At 43.7% G+C, this 17,198-nt stretch overlaps 2 protein-coding genes across 4 annotated transcripts in view; both read left to right on the forward strand.

The window, feature by feature from the left end:
* The window catches only part of SMIM7 (small integral membrane protein 7), a 28,909-nt gene extending 23,238 nt beyond the window's left edge, over positions 1-5,671 (forward strand). Inside the window, exons 4-5 of the mRNA XM_075825326.1 lie at positions 743-833; positions 4,432-5,671. Of these exons, the coding sequence (XP_075681441.1) occupies positions 743-833; positions 4,432-4,447 (107 nt within the window). The 3' untranslated portion in view covers positions 4,448-5,671. The remainder of the gene's footprint in view (positions 1-742; positions 834-4,431) is intronic.
* A 5,969-nt stretch (positions 5,672-11,640) lies between these two features.
* The window catches only part of MED26 (mediator complex subunit 26), a 62,773-nt gene continuing 57,215 nt past the window's right edge, over positions 11,641-17,198 (forward strand). Inside the window, exons 1-2 of one of the 3 annotated variants that reach the window (XM_075825329.1) lie at positions 11,642-11,902; positions 12,901-13,012. Coding sequence is in view for 2 of the 3 variants with exons in the window: in XM_075825327.1 (XP_075681442.1) it covers positions 11,831-11,902 (72 nt within the window). In the remaining variant the exon portion in view is untranslated. Of the gene's footprint in view, positions 11,903-12,900; positions 13,013-17,198 lie in introns of all 3 variants that reach the window. The other 2 variants (XM_075825327.1, XM_075825328.1) reach the window with 2 other exon arrangements.

Below are 17,198 nucleotides of genomic sequence, written 5' to 3' on the forward strand. Positions count from 1 at the left end.
AGACTGCATGTTTGACGGGACAGTTTCCCTTTAAAGGGGTTCCCTACATAGGTGGGAATAATGTTGAGAACATGCAGATCTATCTAAAATATTATCATCATCATCTTTATAGGGTACTGATGTCTGCATGTGTATATCGGTAAGCATTCTTTACTTCACAATACTGGAGCACATTGCTGCTCTACCATATATATATATATATATATATATATATATATATATATATATATATATATATATATATATATATATATATATATATATGAGCAAAAAAACACGTATTCATACCTCTCAACCATCTCTGATTCAGCGGGTCAGTCCCGGATTCCGGGCGGTGTCCCGGGGGTATGTCCCGCTGTCAAACTAATTCTGAAGCCGGGAACCATCACCTCCCTGCTTCAGAATTAGTTCGGAGCAGAGAGAGCTCCTCTGCTCGCCAAGGACTCCACGGGCACCTCGCTTTTAAGCGCTGTGCTCAGGGAAGCCCTTGACGTTACGGTCCATTTATGGACGGTGACGTCAGTGGCTACTCCTGGAGCGGAATCCCCGGCCAGGGTTGGCAACGGGGATTCCCCTCAAGGAGTAGTCACTGTCGCCATCAGATTATGGCTTTCGTTTTCTATTCTGTGCTGAATAGTCTGGCATCTTCTAGTCCCATTGTGTTTGTTCCCCTCTTCCCTTTTTTTTTTTTTTTTTTCAAATCTCAAACTAACACTAATCTTACTTGGTATGTATTTTCCAGGTGACAATATTCGAGAATTTCTGCTCAGTTTACGCTACTTCAGGATTTTTATCGCAATGTGGAACATTTTTATGATGTTTTGTATGATTGTGTAAGTATGAATAGTATTGGGAACAAAATGTTTGATTAGTTCATTCACATCATAATGTATCTGTGGCAGTCTGTTATGTTATTAACAAATCTCTAAAGCGCGATCACAGTGCTAACCAGTATATACTCTGTCAAGACCCCTTGAGCACCAGACAGGATCTTGGCAGGGTCATTGCAGTATTCCTATGTATCTTTATTAAATGTAGAACCATACATATACTTGCCATATAACTGGAAATTGCTTGAACTGCTAATAGATGCAACCGATAGAGAAACAAGTGCAACAATACCTGTTGTGTCGGTCATGCAAGTTGCATGGCTGAGAAATCTACTTTCTATGCCCCTGGACCCGAAATCGCAAGGGCCGCGGTGGCGACCCCTTGATGTTCAAGTGCTCCAGGCTCTCTAAACTGAACACTGCCAGCCCCTCCCCTCTGGTCTGAATGATGGATCCAGAGATCTCTTGATTAGACGCTAGAGCGGTCACTAAAAGGGGAGGGGCTGTCAGTGTTCAATGTGGAGACCCCAGAGCACTTTAACACCAGGAGGTCGCCTCTGGAGCACTTATGACCGCAGCGCCGGGGGCATTAAACGTTGATTTCTCATTCTCAAATTTCTTAGTCTTGCAACTTGCATGACCAACACAACCGGTATAGTTTCCCTGACTTCCGGTCACACTGGAGACGCTGTATAATTCGGAGAGTCAGAGTTGCATCCATTAGAAACTGAGCAAAAGATTTTAAAAAAAAGTAATCTGGGAGTTCTTCTTTATATTGATAAAATATTTGATATTGTTAGGGGTTTGAACATTGATTAAGTGTTTATCAACAAACCATTAAAGTAAGTGAAAAAACACAATAAGGCTATATTCACACGACCGTGAAAAAAAATTGCCATTAAAAACTGATCAACTGTAATTTTTTCATGGCCATTTTGCATCCGTGTGTCTCCAAATTTTCATCCATTTCCAGTCCCTCTGTCCATTTTTAATGGCCATTTGTCATCTGTCTGCCATTTGTTTTTCATGGCTGTTAAAAAAAAAAGAATGGATTTAATTTGTTGCTTTTTAGTGTCCAAATTCCCTGAAAACACCACAATTCCCATGTAGCTAGTGCTGCAATGACCCTGTAGATTTTGCCACAGTGCCCACTACAGATGGTGCCAATGCCCTCAGTGTCACAGTGCCCATGTAGATAGCACAAGTGTCCCCTGTAGATAGTGTCACATTCCCATATAGCACCACCCTCCCACTGTAGATGGCACCCCCACATGTAGATAGCATCCGCCCCCTGGCCATAAATGGCACCTACCCCCTGTCGATAGCTCCCTGTAGGAGCGGAATCTCTCTGGCCGGGGATTTCACTCCTAGAGGGAGTCCCTGATGTCTCTGTCCATATATGGACCGTGACGGCAGGGGTTCTCCAGTAGCGGAATCCCCTGACCAGAGCGTCTGCCAGGGATTCCGCTCTGGTAGGAGTTTCCTGAGGTAGCCACTGACGTCACTGTCCATATATGGACAGTAATGCCACGGGCTTCTCCAATAGTGGAATTCAGTTGAAAGCCCGACATTACTGTCCATATAGGGATAGTAATGTCAAGGGCTTCCCTGGGCTCAGCTCTCAAAGTAGCGCTGTGTGCGGGGAATCGTCGGCCAGGATCGGTTTTTACCGGCCGTTACAAGGATTGTTTCCTAAAAAAAAAAAAAAAAGGCCGGTAAATACTGATCTATCGACTTCTGTGGGGCCGTCAAAACGGGCAAAAATAAGACGTGCTATTTTTTGACGGACAGCTTTCACGGCCGTGTGAATACACCCATAGAACTGCCATGTGTACACGAGGAATAACCCTATATCTTGTCATTATGACTTATATATGGCATATTTTATTTTTTTAGCAGTTTAGCCCTCTACAGGTTCTCTCTAAGGCCTTATTCACACGAACGTGTTTAGCGTCCGTGGTACGCACGTGAAAATGACGCGCGTCGCACGGACCTATGTTAGCCAATGGGGCCGTTCAGACATTCCGTGATTTTCATGCAGCGTGTGTCTGCTGCGTAAAACTCACGACATGTCCTATACTTCCGTGTATCGCACGTGATTCGCGCAACAGTAGATAAAGAAATGAAGGAAAAAAATAAAAGCACTTCCTTCATTTCTTTTTCTAAACCTCAAAACCGCGTGTCATAAGGATGGCATATGCGTGAAAATCACGCAGCCACGCACCATTCACTGATGACACATGGAACTGCAACGCGCGCAAAACGCTGCGTTTTTGCGCACACAAAATGCACGTTCGTGTGAATAAGGCCTAATTGTTACTTTTTCCTGAGCTAGTGGGTGGAGCCTAGCTGACCATGTTTTCCATACACCACACACAAAAGCCCTGTTCACATCGAATTTCTCTACGCTGATTTTGACACGGAAACCGCGTCCGAGTCCGCGGCAAAGAAAATGTCCGAAACTGCTTCTCGTTGATTTCAATTGTTTTTCGGCCGAAAAATGCTTTTTCTGCTACCCATCGATTTCAATGGGAGGCGATTTTGCGCTGCGATGTTTAACCGCTTGCGGTAAAAAAAAAAAAAAAAAGCGGTATGCTCCTACTTGCCGCGGTTTCGCCTCTGACCTCCCATTGAAATTAATGGGAGGCAGAGAAAGCACTTTTCGCAGCATTTTTTGCCCTCAACGGCCGCGGGCGAAAATCGCGGCAAGAACTTGCAGGCAGGTCAGAATCTGCCTCTGAATATCTGAAGGGATTTTGAGGCAGATTTTTCTGCCTGCAAACAACTGTGTGAACAGGGCCAAAAAGAAAAGGAGAATCCTGCTCTCCTATCTGTATCTATCATATACATAGAAGTAGCATAGAGGACATTATATAGCTGTAAGCAACAGTATAGCTGAGAGTCCAGCACTGGGGTAAAAAATAACACTTACCAGCAGCCTGTGTCTCCTCTCTGCTCCTGCTCCCTCAATTTGCTTCCCCTCCCTTCTCCACAGATTTCTATGGGCAATGTGTCTGTGTCTCACTCGGCTCCCTCCTCCTGCTCCCCCTCCACATAAACTTTTATGGGCAGGCTGTGAAGAGAGACACCCCCACTTCCTGCAGTCTGTCTCCTCTGCTCTATAACTAGGGACAGATTTTTCTTGACAACAGGGGGTGTACAGCAGATTACAGGAAGGGAGACACCTAGTGGCAGTAACTTCACTCAGAATTTGCATGAATAAAACTAAATTTTAACAGTAAGTAAATTACAAAGTTGACATATCAGGTATACTATTAGATTATCATAAGTGTTATGAAAAGTTAGTAACCATTTAATATTGCCCTACAGAGAATAGCTCCTGGAGCTGTGAAAAAAAGCCACCGTGTGGCTATATGATGTTCTCACTTTGATATTTTGCATCTATTGTGTACTGTTTTTGAGCGGTATCCACTTTATAGCCAGATTGTTAGCCCAGTGTTTCTCCACCTTGAATGTATTATGAGTATTTGGCCATTATCCAGGACTTTCGGGCCAAATATGACTTTGCAACTTATTTCTATTGTATAAAAATAATACTGCGTACATGCGTGTTTTAATTCTCTTATTTTCTTCCTTTCAGGCTGTTTGGATCATAAATAAACATTGTAGACCTAGGAATCTTTCTGTTTGGCGCTTTGGCTTTTTCTACCCTACAACCATCAACAATCTCTGATACCCATCCTTAATTTCCATAGTTCTCACCTAGGCCTAGATTATTTGCATATAATGGCGATCTGTAGAATTGTATATATTTGGACTATTTTATGACTTTAGCTTAAAAATATCTAATATACTCCAGAAAAACACGATTCCTACATGGGACCTCCTGCCATTCCTCAATATGATGGTATTGTTAGCTGTAGCCAGAAACGGTATGATACATACAAGTATGAAAGTATATTTGCAGAGGCACAAACATTTTCTACAACTTAATTCTGAATGTCTTCCTGAAGATGACACTAAATAGTGATGTTCTTTTGTATAGCTGGTCTTTAAAGGGAACATGTCATCAGTATTTCAACTATTGAATTCTACTCACTGGCCGCTGCTGTCAAAAGTTTGCCGTTATCCCCTCTCCTAAACTCCTCCGACCATAAATAACAGTTTGCAAACATTTCGTGCTGTTTTATTTGAAAAATCTGTCAGTCTTTTTCGTTCCTCTTCTTCCACCGCCGAAAACTGTCTTGCCCTGAATGCCGAAATCTCATTTGAGAGAGCCCGTCATGTATGCTCCAAAATCTAGTTACTGCGCATATGCCGCTATGGTGTCCCGTTGTGCGCATGCACCAGAACAGGACATCGATGCGTGGGATTTTGTGTGTGCGAGGAGCTGTCAATCAAAAGTCAGGAGGCGGGGTTAACTTGGAAAGGCTTGAGGAATGAAGATATGACTCTTTTCAAACGGAGATATGATTCTTTCATGCTCATTAGCATACGGCACAGAACCCACTTAGAAGAGAATTATAGGTTCCATAAAAATGATGTTTCACCCACTGCCACTAGGTCTTGCTGGTTTAATAGGTGAAATTCTGGTGACGGGTTCCCTTTAAGAGCAGTACATGGCTAGTTTATACAGTGCTTTTTGTTTCAGTGCATAGCTATCATTCATTTTATGTTTTCCACTGCTCACGTTCCTTTTGTATATTTTACATAATGACCATAGAAGTCCAAACTACAATATTCTAGAAGTCTTAAGTGAAAGCAGACCAATGTTTGTTTGTTTTTTCACCCTGAATGATCTTTTAACAATCTATTGTGGGTCAAAAAATCTTTGTAAATGATTTATTTGTAAAGAAAGTAAACTTGTAAACCAGAATCTTTTTATTTGCTGCTTCTGCTTCTTCTTCTTCTTGACTACCTGTTTCAAAATGTAATCGCCAGATGTGGCGCGTGACCATTTATAAGGCCATGTTCAATCCTGATGGCTTTTGATGCAGATTCTCTCAGAAAATCTATCATGCAGATTTTACCTTTTTCAATAGTGTGGGAAATCTACTGCATACCGAATGTATGTTAGGAAGAAGTAGGGGAAAGATGGAAAGGAGGATGACTGACTGCAGGATCTGACAACGCAGGGCTTGTTTTTAGTCTGTTACCATGGAGACATGTAGGTCTGCATAGGAGTTGTGGGTACCAAGTGGTAAAATATTTATAATCAAGACTTTTTTGTTTGTTTGTTTCCCCATTATGCATTAGAACATTACAAATTAGATGGATAAATAAATGGAATCCACTATATTTCATTCTGTACATTAATATATCACTGTTGACCAGCATAAAAGGCACGTTAATCTTTCAGTGATTGCTGCATGTGTTCCCTATGATAGGTCATAGCTGTAAATTATGTTTTAAAGGTTTTCCTAACATAAAGATTTAGGGCTTGTCCACACGTAACGGAATCGCTGCAGAAAATTTCTGCAGCAATTCCGTTAAAAGTTGCAGACTTTCCGCTGCAGCAAAAAATGCTCAATTTCCTGCATTTTTGACTGCAGAAAATGGTGCATATTTTGCCGAATTTTTCTCAATGATGGGAGATGGTGATATCTCCTCTGAAAAAACGCAGCAATTCATTGCACTTTCCACAGCAGGAATGGACATGCTGCGCTACGAAAAATACGCACTGCAGGTCAATTTCTGCTCGGAAATTTTCCGCAGCGCGTGGATGACATTTGTTAAATCTCACTTGCTTTGCTGCTACTGCATTCTGCTGTGTATTTTCCATCCGCAACTCCGGACGGAAAATATGCATCGATTCCGTTGCGTGTGGACATGACCTTATGTGACATGTCTCTGTCATGTCATACTGGTGAGATTTCTTGGGCCTGACTGATGGGACTCCTGCACGTCTGACTGCTGGCATATCGTAGTCTTTTTATGTGAGATCTCCTTTAGAATACCTAGTTAAGATTAGTACTCTCTTTACTGATGTTTTAGGCATAGTTATAATATAAAATAGTAATTACTTTACATGAGAAGGGGATTTTATATTAATAGCTTTCCGACTTGACTTATATGTTAAAGTGTAGCTAAACGTTCGACAAACTTCTGACATGTCATAGTGACCTGTCAGAAGTTTGGATTGGTGGGGCTCCGAGCACGGAGACCCCCACCAATCGCTAGAACGAAGCGCTCAGCCGCTTCATGTCTGTTCGGCTGTTTCCGGAAATAAATGTATTGTGTACGGACTCAACAGAAAGTCTATGAGTCCGTACTCCGATATATCGGTTTTCCGGAAAAAGCCGAACAGTCACGAAGCCGCTGAACGCTCACACGAGAGCTTCAGCTGCTTCGTTCTAGCGATTGGTGGGGGTCACAGTGCTCGGACCCCCACCAATCCAAACTTCTGACATGTCTCTATGAAATGTCAGAAGTTTGTCGAACATTTAGCTATACTTTAAACTATTTTAAAATGTCAAGTTTTGGTAACAGAAAAAAAAAATCTGCCCTAGTTGTTGTTCGTATTGCTTCTTTGGTATCCATAAATAACATTTAGCAAACTTGTAAACCAGTTCATAAGTGGAGAGGTTGTGCTGCATGGTTTTCTGAGATTGTATCACACGTGGTACATATACATACCCAAAGCCCCCATGCACACAAACTTATTTTTGCGGCTGCAATTTACCCGCAAATCTGCGAGTGAATTGCGGCCCCATTCATTTTAATGGGCCCATGCACACGACCGTGGTTTCCACGGTCCGTGCATTGCCCAGGAGCCTGGACCGCAAAAAGATAGGACATGTCTTATTACAGCTGTATTTTGCGGTCCAGGCTCATAAAAATGAATGCACGTGGCCGTGTGCACGGCACGCGATTTGCCGCTGACACTCTGTGGCCGTCCGAGCCGCAAATCACGCCTATGCACACCACTACGGTTGTGTGCATGAGGCCAAAGAGTCATGTAGTAATGGTATTCGTAACATTATTTCTGTTAGGGTATGTTCACACGGCCTATTTACGGACGTAAATCGGGCGTTTTTGCCCCGAATTACGCCCGAAAATAGCGCCTCAATAGCGCTGACAAACATCTGCCCATTGAAAGCAATGGGCAGACGTTTGTCTGTTCACACGAGGCGTATATTTACGCGCCGCTGTCAAATGACGGCGCGTACATAGACGCCCGCGTAGAAGAAGTGACCTGTCACTTCTTTGGCCGTAATTGGAGCCGCTATTCATTGACTCCAATGAATAGCAGCGCTAATTACGGCCGTAATTGACGCGGCGTTCAAGCGCCTGCATATGCCGGTACGGCTGAAATTACGGGGATGTTTTCAGGCTGAAACAGCCCCGTAATTTCAGCCGTTACGGACCCCCGCCGTGTGAACATACCCTTAGACTGGGCTCACAGAGGATTAGAGTATTTTGGTTAACACACAGGTCTACTTTAGGTCTTACGCCTCGAATTCCGCCTGAAAAAACGCCTCTAATACGCCTGCAAACCTGCCCATTGCTTTCAATGAAAAACCGCTCCAAAAACGGGCGTAAAAAAAACGCAGCAAAAAACGCGAGTTGTTAAAAAAATAAAAATAAAATAACTTCTGAAAATCGAGCTGTTTTCGCCTGAAAACAGCTCCTTATTTTCAGACGTATTTTGCTCACTGCATGTGAACATACCCTTAGATGCTCCTTCCCGTCAGACTACAGACCCCTGTATTGTAGTCCGTTGCTAAGGAACATCTGACAGCAACTGTCATTCAGTAACACTTTGCTGATCAGACTTCAATTTTAACATAATAGCTTCTCTTTAAGAAATATGGAATTTGACTGTTTTAGCAGTGCGGGCAGGCAGCATGTTATAGAGCAGGGGGAGCTGAGCAGATTGATATAAAGTTTTGTGGATAAGATTCATGATAATTTGTCATTTTATTCATTTAAATGCCTGCTATTTCTAGGCTTAGGAGTCCGGTGTGCGGTCTCACTCAGTGATTGACAGCCTTCCCAGTATGAGCATACATACCTAGCCGTCAATCACTGAGTAGGACCGCCCATTGGACTCTTGAGCCTAGAGAGAGAGGGAGATTAAATCTATAAATTACAAGTTATGCTGGTTTTTTTTGGGGGGGGGGGGGTTTTTTACACAAAACTAAATATCTACTTCACTTCGTCTGCTCTATGACTTGCTGCCCGCAGATCAGATTGAAATTTCCACATAACATGTTCTCTTCAAACTTTTACTATAGAAACGTGTATTTGAAAGCTGCATGTGGAGTTTTCTGTATTACTCCAACCCCCAACTTAGAGGCTCTGTCACCACATAATAAGTGCCGTATCTCATACAATAATGTGATCGGTGCTGTAATGTAGATAACAGCAGTGGTTTTTATTTAGAAAAACGATCATTTTTGACAGAGTTATGACCCATTTTAGCTTTATGCCAATGTCTTTCTTAATAGACAGCTGGGCGTGTTTTTACTTTTTGACCAAGTGGGCGTTGTGGAGAGAAGTGTATGATGCTGACCAATGATCTTTCTAGATCCACACGCACGCGTCCTGACAGTGAATAGACATCACTACCAGCCAGGACGTGATGTCTATTCAGAATCCCGACACCTCCGTAACGTTTGTGTGATATTTACAGCAAGGCAAGCGAGATTACGCTGTAAACAGTCATTTAAAACGAGATTACGCTTGCCTTGCTTTAAGACTGGATTCACACAAGCATGTTCGGTCCGTAAAGCACGGGACGTATTTCGGCCGCAAGTCCAAGTTGTCCCGCAGCGAGGCAGGGACTCCTAGCGTTGTACATAACTATGATGTTAGGAGTCTGGCTCCCTGCAAGTGTGTTCAGTCCGGGACTTGCGGCTGAAATACGTCCCATCCTTTATGGACCGAACATGCTCGTGTGAATCCAGCCTAAATCTCCCACACACACGTTAGCGAAGTGTCGGCATTGTGAATAGACATCACGTCATGGCTGCAAGTGATGTCTATTCACTGTCAGGACACTTCAGTAATGTTAATGTGGGTGTATGTGACAGCACATAGTGAACAACGCAGGATCACTTTGTGCTGAATAATGAATGGAGAAAAGTGTATGACACTGATTGGTCACGGATATGCTGTAACTCACAGAGAAGTGTCAGGATTCTGAATACACATCATGTCCTGGCTGGAGGTAATGTCTATTCACTGTCAGGACACTTGAGTAACGTTATAGTATGTTTATGTGACTGCACATAGCGATATAGCTATATCACTATGTGCTGTATAAATGAATGGAGAGAAGTGCATGACACTGATTGGTCACGGACATGCTGTAACTCACAGAGAAGTGTCAGGATTCTGAATACACATCATGTCCTGGCTGGAGGTAATGTCTATTCACTGTCAGGACACTTGAGTAACGTTATAGTATGTTTATGTGACTGCACATAGCGATATAGCTATATCGCTATGTGCAGAGTAAATGAATGAAGAGAAGTGTATGACGCTGATTGGTCACTGATTGGTCAGCGTCATACACTCCTCTCCACAATGCCCACTTGGTCTAAAGTAAAAACACGTCCAGTTGTCTATTGATAAACTCATTAGCATAAAGCTAAAATCGCTCATAACTTGGTGAAAATAGATCGTTTTTCTAAATAAAAATTACTGTTGTAATCTACATTACAGCGCCAATCTAATTATGTAAGAGATCGGGCACTAATGTGGTGACAGAGCCTCTTTAAGGCGAAGGCAAAACCTACCCTAAATTGCGCTATGAACTCCGATCAAGCACTTCCTAATGTAAGGGGTTGTACACATGCAGGTTGTTATGTTTTTCTGCTGCATTAAATGAGATTTTTTTAATCTGCAGCTCTTGGTTTATGTCTACGTTGTTTTCTAGTGGCAACGTGTCCTATTTGCTGCGTTCACAGTCCATCATAACCGGCTTAGCTGTTCATATTGTAAAACATTTGTATAAACAGTTTTTTCGGTACCATGGCACGGTTTTCCATAGAAACCATTTCGTTTTTTCCTAAAACTGTTTCTTTAAGAAAACAAACGGCTTGTATTTTAAGACTAAATCTGTCCGTTTTATAAGTTGTTGTGCTTTGTACTGTTTTTGTATGTTATTGTGATGCGGCTTTGTTTCCCGCAATACAATACTATGAATAACAATTCATTTTTAAAAGGCCCTTTTATTGTATAGTAAACCTGTATAAAGCACTTCATATCTACACACCCAAAAGCCTGAGCCTGCACTACTGAGAGATGCTGCTCGCCATAGATCCCATTCTAATTTCTGTCAGGAAGTGTTTGTATGAAGACCTTGTGTAGAACCAAGTACACGGATGTCTCCACCTATACACAAAGAACTATCACTATGGGTGTAGATATTTGGTGATATTTATGCACATGAGGTCTCCATGATGACACCTTACATACAGGAAGGGGACATGTACTCAGAATCTCTCAGTAGTGCAGCCTCAGCCTCTAGTCATGTAAAATGAAAGTGGTCATATATCAGCATTGAAGAAAATTATTTATTTCGTTACATTTTAATGTTTATTAACACAACTTGTAACATATATTTATAACCTATGGCACATTCATAAAGAAGTGGTAACCGTGCAGCAACGTGTCAGGGATTCGGCTGGCACATGCATACATGTTATGTTTTCTGTACAAAGTTCTAATGAGCGGCCTCTCTATGAAACCGGAAGGGGGGAGAAGAAATGGGCAAACATCACTATTGACAGTTACATGCTGTTCCTGACACTTCCTGTTGGGGGAGGGGAGAAGATACGTGCATACGTACGTACGTGACGTGCGTGCTGCCCAGAGGAATTGTGACGCAAGTACGTCGCTTCAGTGACGTCACAAAGCGTGCGGCGGCGGATTTCCCGTCGTGCCTCGGGGCTCCCGGTCGCTCGACTCCAGCTGGAGAGACGCGCCTGGGAGTCTCCGGTGTCCTGCGCTCCCGGTGCCCGGGCCACTGTGTCCCTCCCTCCCCGGGAACATGCCGCGCCGCCCTCCGCAGTGATCCCCGGACAGAGGCAATGACAGCGGCTCCGGTATCCCCGCGGGAGATCAGGGAGAGGCTGCTGCAGGCCATCGATAAGCACAGCAATGTGAGTGCCGGGGTTGGGGATTGGAGGCCGGGAGGCTGTGGAGTTATGGGGAAGGGACTATCCGGAAAGCCACCCATAGGCGGTACAGCGGCGGGAGTAGTTTGGAGTGTCCGTGAGGCAACACATCATACCGGGCACTAGAAACGTCTAGCTCTGTAGTGTCTGAGCCCGGCAGCCTTGTCTAGCCTCACTTCTCCTGAGTTCCCGGTGTGTGTGTAGTGTGACGGGCACAGACCGGTACGTAGCTATGACTGTGTATGGTGAGTGGCACTGACAGCCGGACCATTGATGTGAATGGGTGGCCGGAAGTGTCAGACATGGGGTTCATGTCATGTGAGGTTCCGTCCCGGACACTTGTTGCCGGGGTAAGCTACTTTATGTCGGGAGAATTCAATGTCTGACCTGTGTAAGACACTACGTTGTGGGGAGAGTGGACGGTGAGGGCGATCTCCACGGATGAGGCCTGGCTCTGCCCCTCATGGAGTCCACGGTGGCGACCTTCAGTACTCATTCATTACACCTGTCCGACAGTGTTGGGCTCTAACTTTCAGGAAAGACCGAGGCTTAGGCCTGCGTCTGGCCAGTCATAGGCGGCTTGTCCTTGGAGGAGGAGCCCGGCTGCCAGGAGACCCAGAGATTATGTGAGGCTGTCACACGCATGGTTATGGTAGTGCGGTTTTATAATGGGGTATCCGTGATCTACATTGTCTGCTATGTGTGTATATAGGCCCAGTCTAGTGAGTCTCTGTAGTCGGGTTGGTGGTGGACTGTAACTTTGTAGAATATCTAATCATTAACCTCTCTACTTCTTAGTGTTCCGCATCTACTCCTGTACTTATCGCTGCCCTGGTCACGCAGCAAATACAGACCTATCCTTGTACTGTCAGGTAGTATAGCTGCACAGGGTGGACGCTTTCCCCCAAATGGTTAACCCTCTATCTGTCTACTATACTTACTGCTACAATTCTTCTGTTCCCACTCTCTGATGCGACGACTAGGCGGCAGGGACCCTGGGTGGCAGCAATTGGACGACGCAGTCATGTGAGGTAACTACACTGTGCCCTAGTCGCCGCACCGGAGTGTGGGGGATGGCAGGAGACATTTTTAACGGTAAGTTGGCTTTTTATTTTTCCATTTCTATCTGGATTAAGGTCTTTTGGGGAAGATGTTGACATCTCCGACAACCTCCTTTTAATCTGACGTAATCTGTTTTTACTGGATGACAACCGATTGTATAGAAGCTTTCTAGTTACGCATTGCTTAGTGAGATTGCACCTTGAGCAAAGATCGTTTTGTTCCGTTTCACTTTTAGGTTTCATGTTCCTGTACTTTATTGGGATTAGTGGGGGAGGGGACTATCTATTTGTCATATAGGGCTGACAGCGTTGAATGGCTACTTTATAGGAAGATGATGAACCCAAGAGTCTTTCTAGGGTATGAGGGTGAGCTGTCACTGAGTATACCCAAATGGATGTTTGTCTATGCCTATGTCCACATCAACCCTATGTCACCATTGTTGTTCTATGTTTATTTTATGTCATGGTGTGGTTACGTTCCCTTTATAGATTTGGTGCATTATTTTAGTGTTTTGGTTATGCTGTAACCGGTTTACCTTGCTGTACTCTTCATGGCCAGATGTTTTTATTGATAGACATTCTTGTGGACTTGTCCAACTACAAGGAAGCGTTGGGAAACTGGAATGTGGAATGTTGGGAAACTGAAAATGTGAACAGTCCCTTGTTGCTAGAAGTTGTGTGGTGGCGTGAAACTCTAATGTACTTTCCTATCTATATAGTAAACGTTCTTTGCATACTTTACTGGATATATGACCAGTTGTGAGATATATATATTTGTTTTCGCACCGTCTATGTGGATTTACCCGGCTCATTACAGGTGTAGTACATGAGTGCTACCCTCCCAGTATGCAGTTTTCTTCAGCCAAGACCAGTGGTAGATCTTTTATTCATTCTTTTTATATATATATATATATATATATATATATAATATATATATATAATGCATTCCTGGAGTTGGCTAGAAAACTCACATGTAAAACTGCACTGTGAGAACAAGGTCTAATGCAGCCTGCTATCTGACAAGGTTTCCACATAGTACTACTGGAGCCAAGGAGACACCCATCGGTTAGAGGATAAGATTCTCGGCCAAGTTGCAGTTTGGACGACCCAGTATTGAGTGACACGTATTGTAAGAGATTGTCCACATGTAACAGAATTCTGCAGACTTTCCGCTGCGGCAAAAACGCACCGTTTCCTGCGTTTTTACTGCAGAAAATGGCGCGGGTTTTGCGGCGTTTTTCACCATGCTGGGAGATGGTGACCTCTCCTCTTCAAAACTTAGCAATTCATTCCACTTTCTGCAGCAGGAATGGACATGCTGCGGTCTGAAATATACGCAACGCAGGTCAAATTCTGCTCTGAATTTTTCCGCAGGGTGTGGATGAGATTTGTTAAATCTCGCCCGCTTTGCTGCTATTGTATTCTGCTGCGTATTTTCTGTCCAACTCCGTACGGAAAATATGCAGCAATTCCGCTACGTGTGGTCAAGCTCGAAGACTCGTATTTTTCTGAACATTGACCTCACCATTCAGGTGCACTGAGATACATAGCCAATACCGTTGTCTAGACCTCACTGTACACCTGCTGAATACAGGCAAGGAATATATAAAAAAAGTGACGGGTCCTCTTATATAGTAGCATTGTACAGGGCTAGACAAATCTCAGCAGACAGGTAGCCATTGTGCCTAGAAATGTGCTGCTGCCACCCAAGTTCAGAGTACCTGCCGCTATGTGTGTTGCCATATGGTCCCTCTTCTACGGGAGAATAGGTCGGTAATATGGCATCTAATGGAACATGGCGCTATTTATTATTTCTATCAGACTTAACGAATCTGACAGCCCTCCGTATAGCTCTGTATGAATCCAGAGGCTTACATAGGTTCAGGCGGGCTATAATAGATGCAGTAATATGGCTCCATACAACTCCGAAGTGGCATGTAGCTGCATTGTATGATGCATTCTAGTCATCAGGATCAGATGGGGGGGGTATGTTATGACAAGTATGCCTGTCCTGATAATGTACCTGTATCTCTTCTTTATAGAAGCTGCACTTTTTTTTTTTTTTTTTTGATTCTTGCTTGTAGGCCAGTTCTTGTAGTGTATCATCATGTGCGATAGTGTATTTGTTTGCATACCCAGGGAGTTTCACGGTCTCCCACAGCTACTGTGTTCATTTAGTGCAGCTATTCTACGTGAGATGGTTGTTTAATTTGGAAAAAAGATTACGTTTGCTGCGTGTCATGTAGGTTTAAGTCCATTGCGCCCTTTCGTACCTCAAACGTTCAGCCTGTAATTGCACGTTGTTCACGCAGATTTTGACCTGTCGGCAGATTCTTATTTTTTTTTTGCCCACGGTCGTTGAGCGCCGCGGGCAAAAAATGCGATCTCTGCCTCCCATTGATATTAATGGGAGGTCAGAGACTGAAACGCCCTTAGAAGGGCATGTCGCTTCTTTTTCCCCACGAGGGGTTTTTTTTCCATTCGCGGGAAAAAAACCTCCTCCGCCTCCCATTGAAATCAATGGGAGGTGATTTCGGGCTTTTTTTGGTGCTGTTTCCGACACGGTTTGCGTGTCAAAAACAGCACCAAAATACCCTGTGTGAGCTAGCCCTTACAATGAGAAGTAAAGATAAAAGGAGGGGGGGGGGCGGTAAATGATACCACAATTAAACGGATCAGGATGAGGCACAGTTCAGCCGTTTTGTAGCAAGCTTTAGCTAAACCGCTAAAACGTTTATATTTGTTGGCCCAGCGATGCGATTTTTGCTAAAAAAAATTAACATTCCGTAATTAATTTCTTCTTTTCATACATATGATTTTTGCTTTTTTTAGATTAAAGGCCCCATAGACCCGACAGTATTGGTTTTGCAGTCCACAATACCACTGGTCCGTTGCGGTGCCTTGGACCGCAAATAATCCTTGTTGTGTATCCAGGTTTCATCCAAACTCTGATCCACAACAATTTACCAGTATTGGTAAATTGGGACCGTAAAATTACTTGTCCAGACTTGTGGCCCCTGCACCGATCTGTGTAAATCACGGTTGTGTGCATCGGGCCATAGAAAATAATGGGTCCGCAAAAATGTGTATAATTTGCGGCTGTACAAATACGGTCCTGTGCATGAGCCCTTATAGGTTGGGAAAAAAAAAAAGTTAGAAAATGTATTTTTTTTTTGTTTTAATTTTTTAAGCCCATTTTGCTTGGTTATAATAGTGTTACCCTAAAAAATACTTTTTATTTTTATTTTTGGCATCTGTATCTTCTGTAACGTTTATTTAATTTTTGTTCATTACTTTTTTTATTTTTTATTATGGCCTGTCCCTTAACCCCTAGGCGCACCACAACGCAACTGTACGTCCATGTGGCCAGTGTCTTGGCTCACGGGGACGTACAGTTACTGCGCAGTTCCCGGTGCACACTGCTCATTGCCGCTGATTTAGGCAATTAACGTGTTAAATGCGGAGCTCGATTGCAATCTCTGCATGTTGGGGGTTTGTAACACATCAGCAGCCCCCATGCAATTGTGGGGGCTGCTGATGCTTGTGATGGCACGCGGGGGCCAGACAACGGCCCCCGGGTCTGCCATGTATGGAGCCTACGAGGACCAGCCTCTACTGGTCCTCGTAGACTAACTGTCAGGCTGGGTTCACACGACCATGTTACGTCCGTAATGGACGGAACGTGTTTCGGCCGCAAGTCCCAGACCGAACACACTACAGGGAGCCGGGCTACTAGCATTATAGTTATGTACGATGCTAGGAGTCCCTGCCTCTCCGTGGAACTACTGTCCCGTACTGAAAACATGATTACAGTACGGGACAGTTGTTCGGCAGGGACTCCTAGCATCGTACATAACTATGATGCTAGGAGCCCGGCTCCCTGCAGTGTGTTTGGTCCGGGACTTGCGGCCGAATTACGTTCCGTCCATTACGGACGTAACGTGGTCGTGTGAACCCAGCCTCAGAGTGACTGTGACGTCACACTGACAGTTGGAATACATTACACTACCTAGGTAGTGTAATGTATTCTAGCAGTGATCAGAGCTGCAGATAAAAAAAGAAAGTGTAAAAAGTTAATAAAAAAGTTTTTTACAAAAGTGTAAAAAAGAAAAGATTTTTCTTTCCTATAATAAGTCTCTTATTATAGGGAAAAAATTAGCACGTTAAAAACAGTACCCGTATTTGGTATCACCGCGTTCGTAACGACCTATAAAACTATA

Source organism: Rhinoderma darwinii, chromosome 1 (genome assembly GCF_050947455.1).
Source record: "Rhinoderma darwinii isolate aRhiDar2 chromosome 1, aRhiDar2.hap1, whole genome shotgun sequence".
Taxonomy (NCBI): Eukaryota; Metazoa; Chordata; class Amphibia; order Anura; family Rhinodermatidae; genus Rhinoderma; species Rhinoderma darwinii.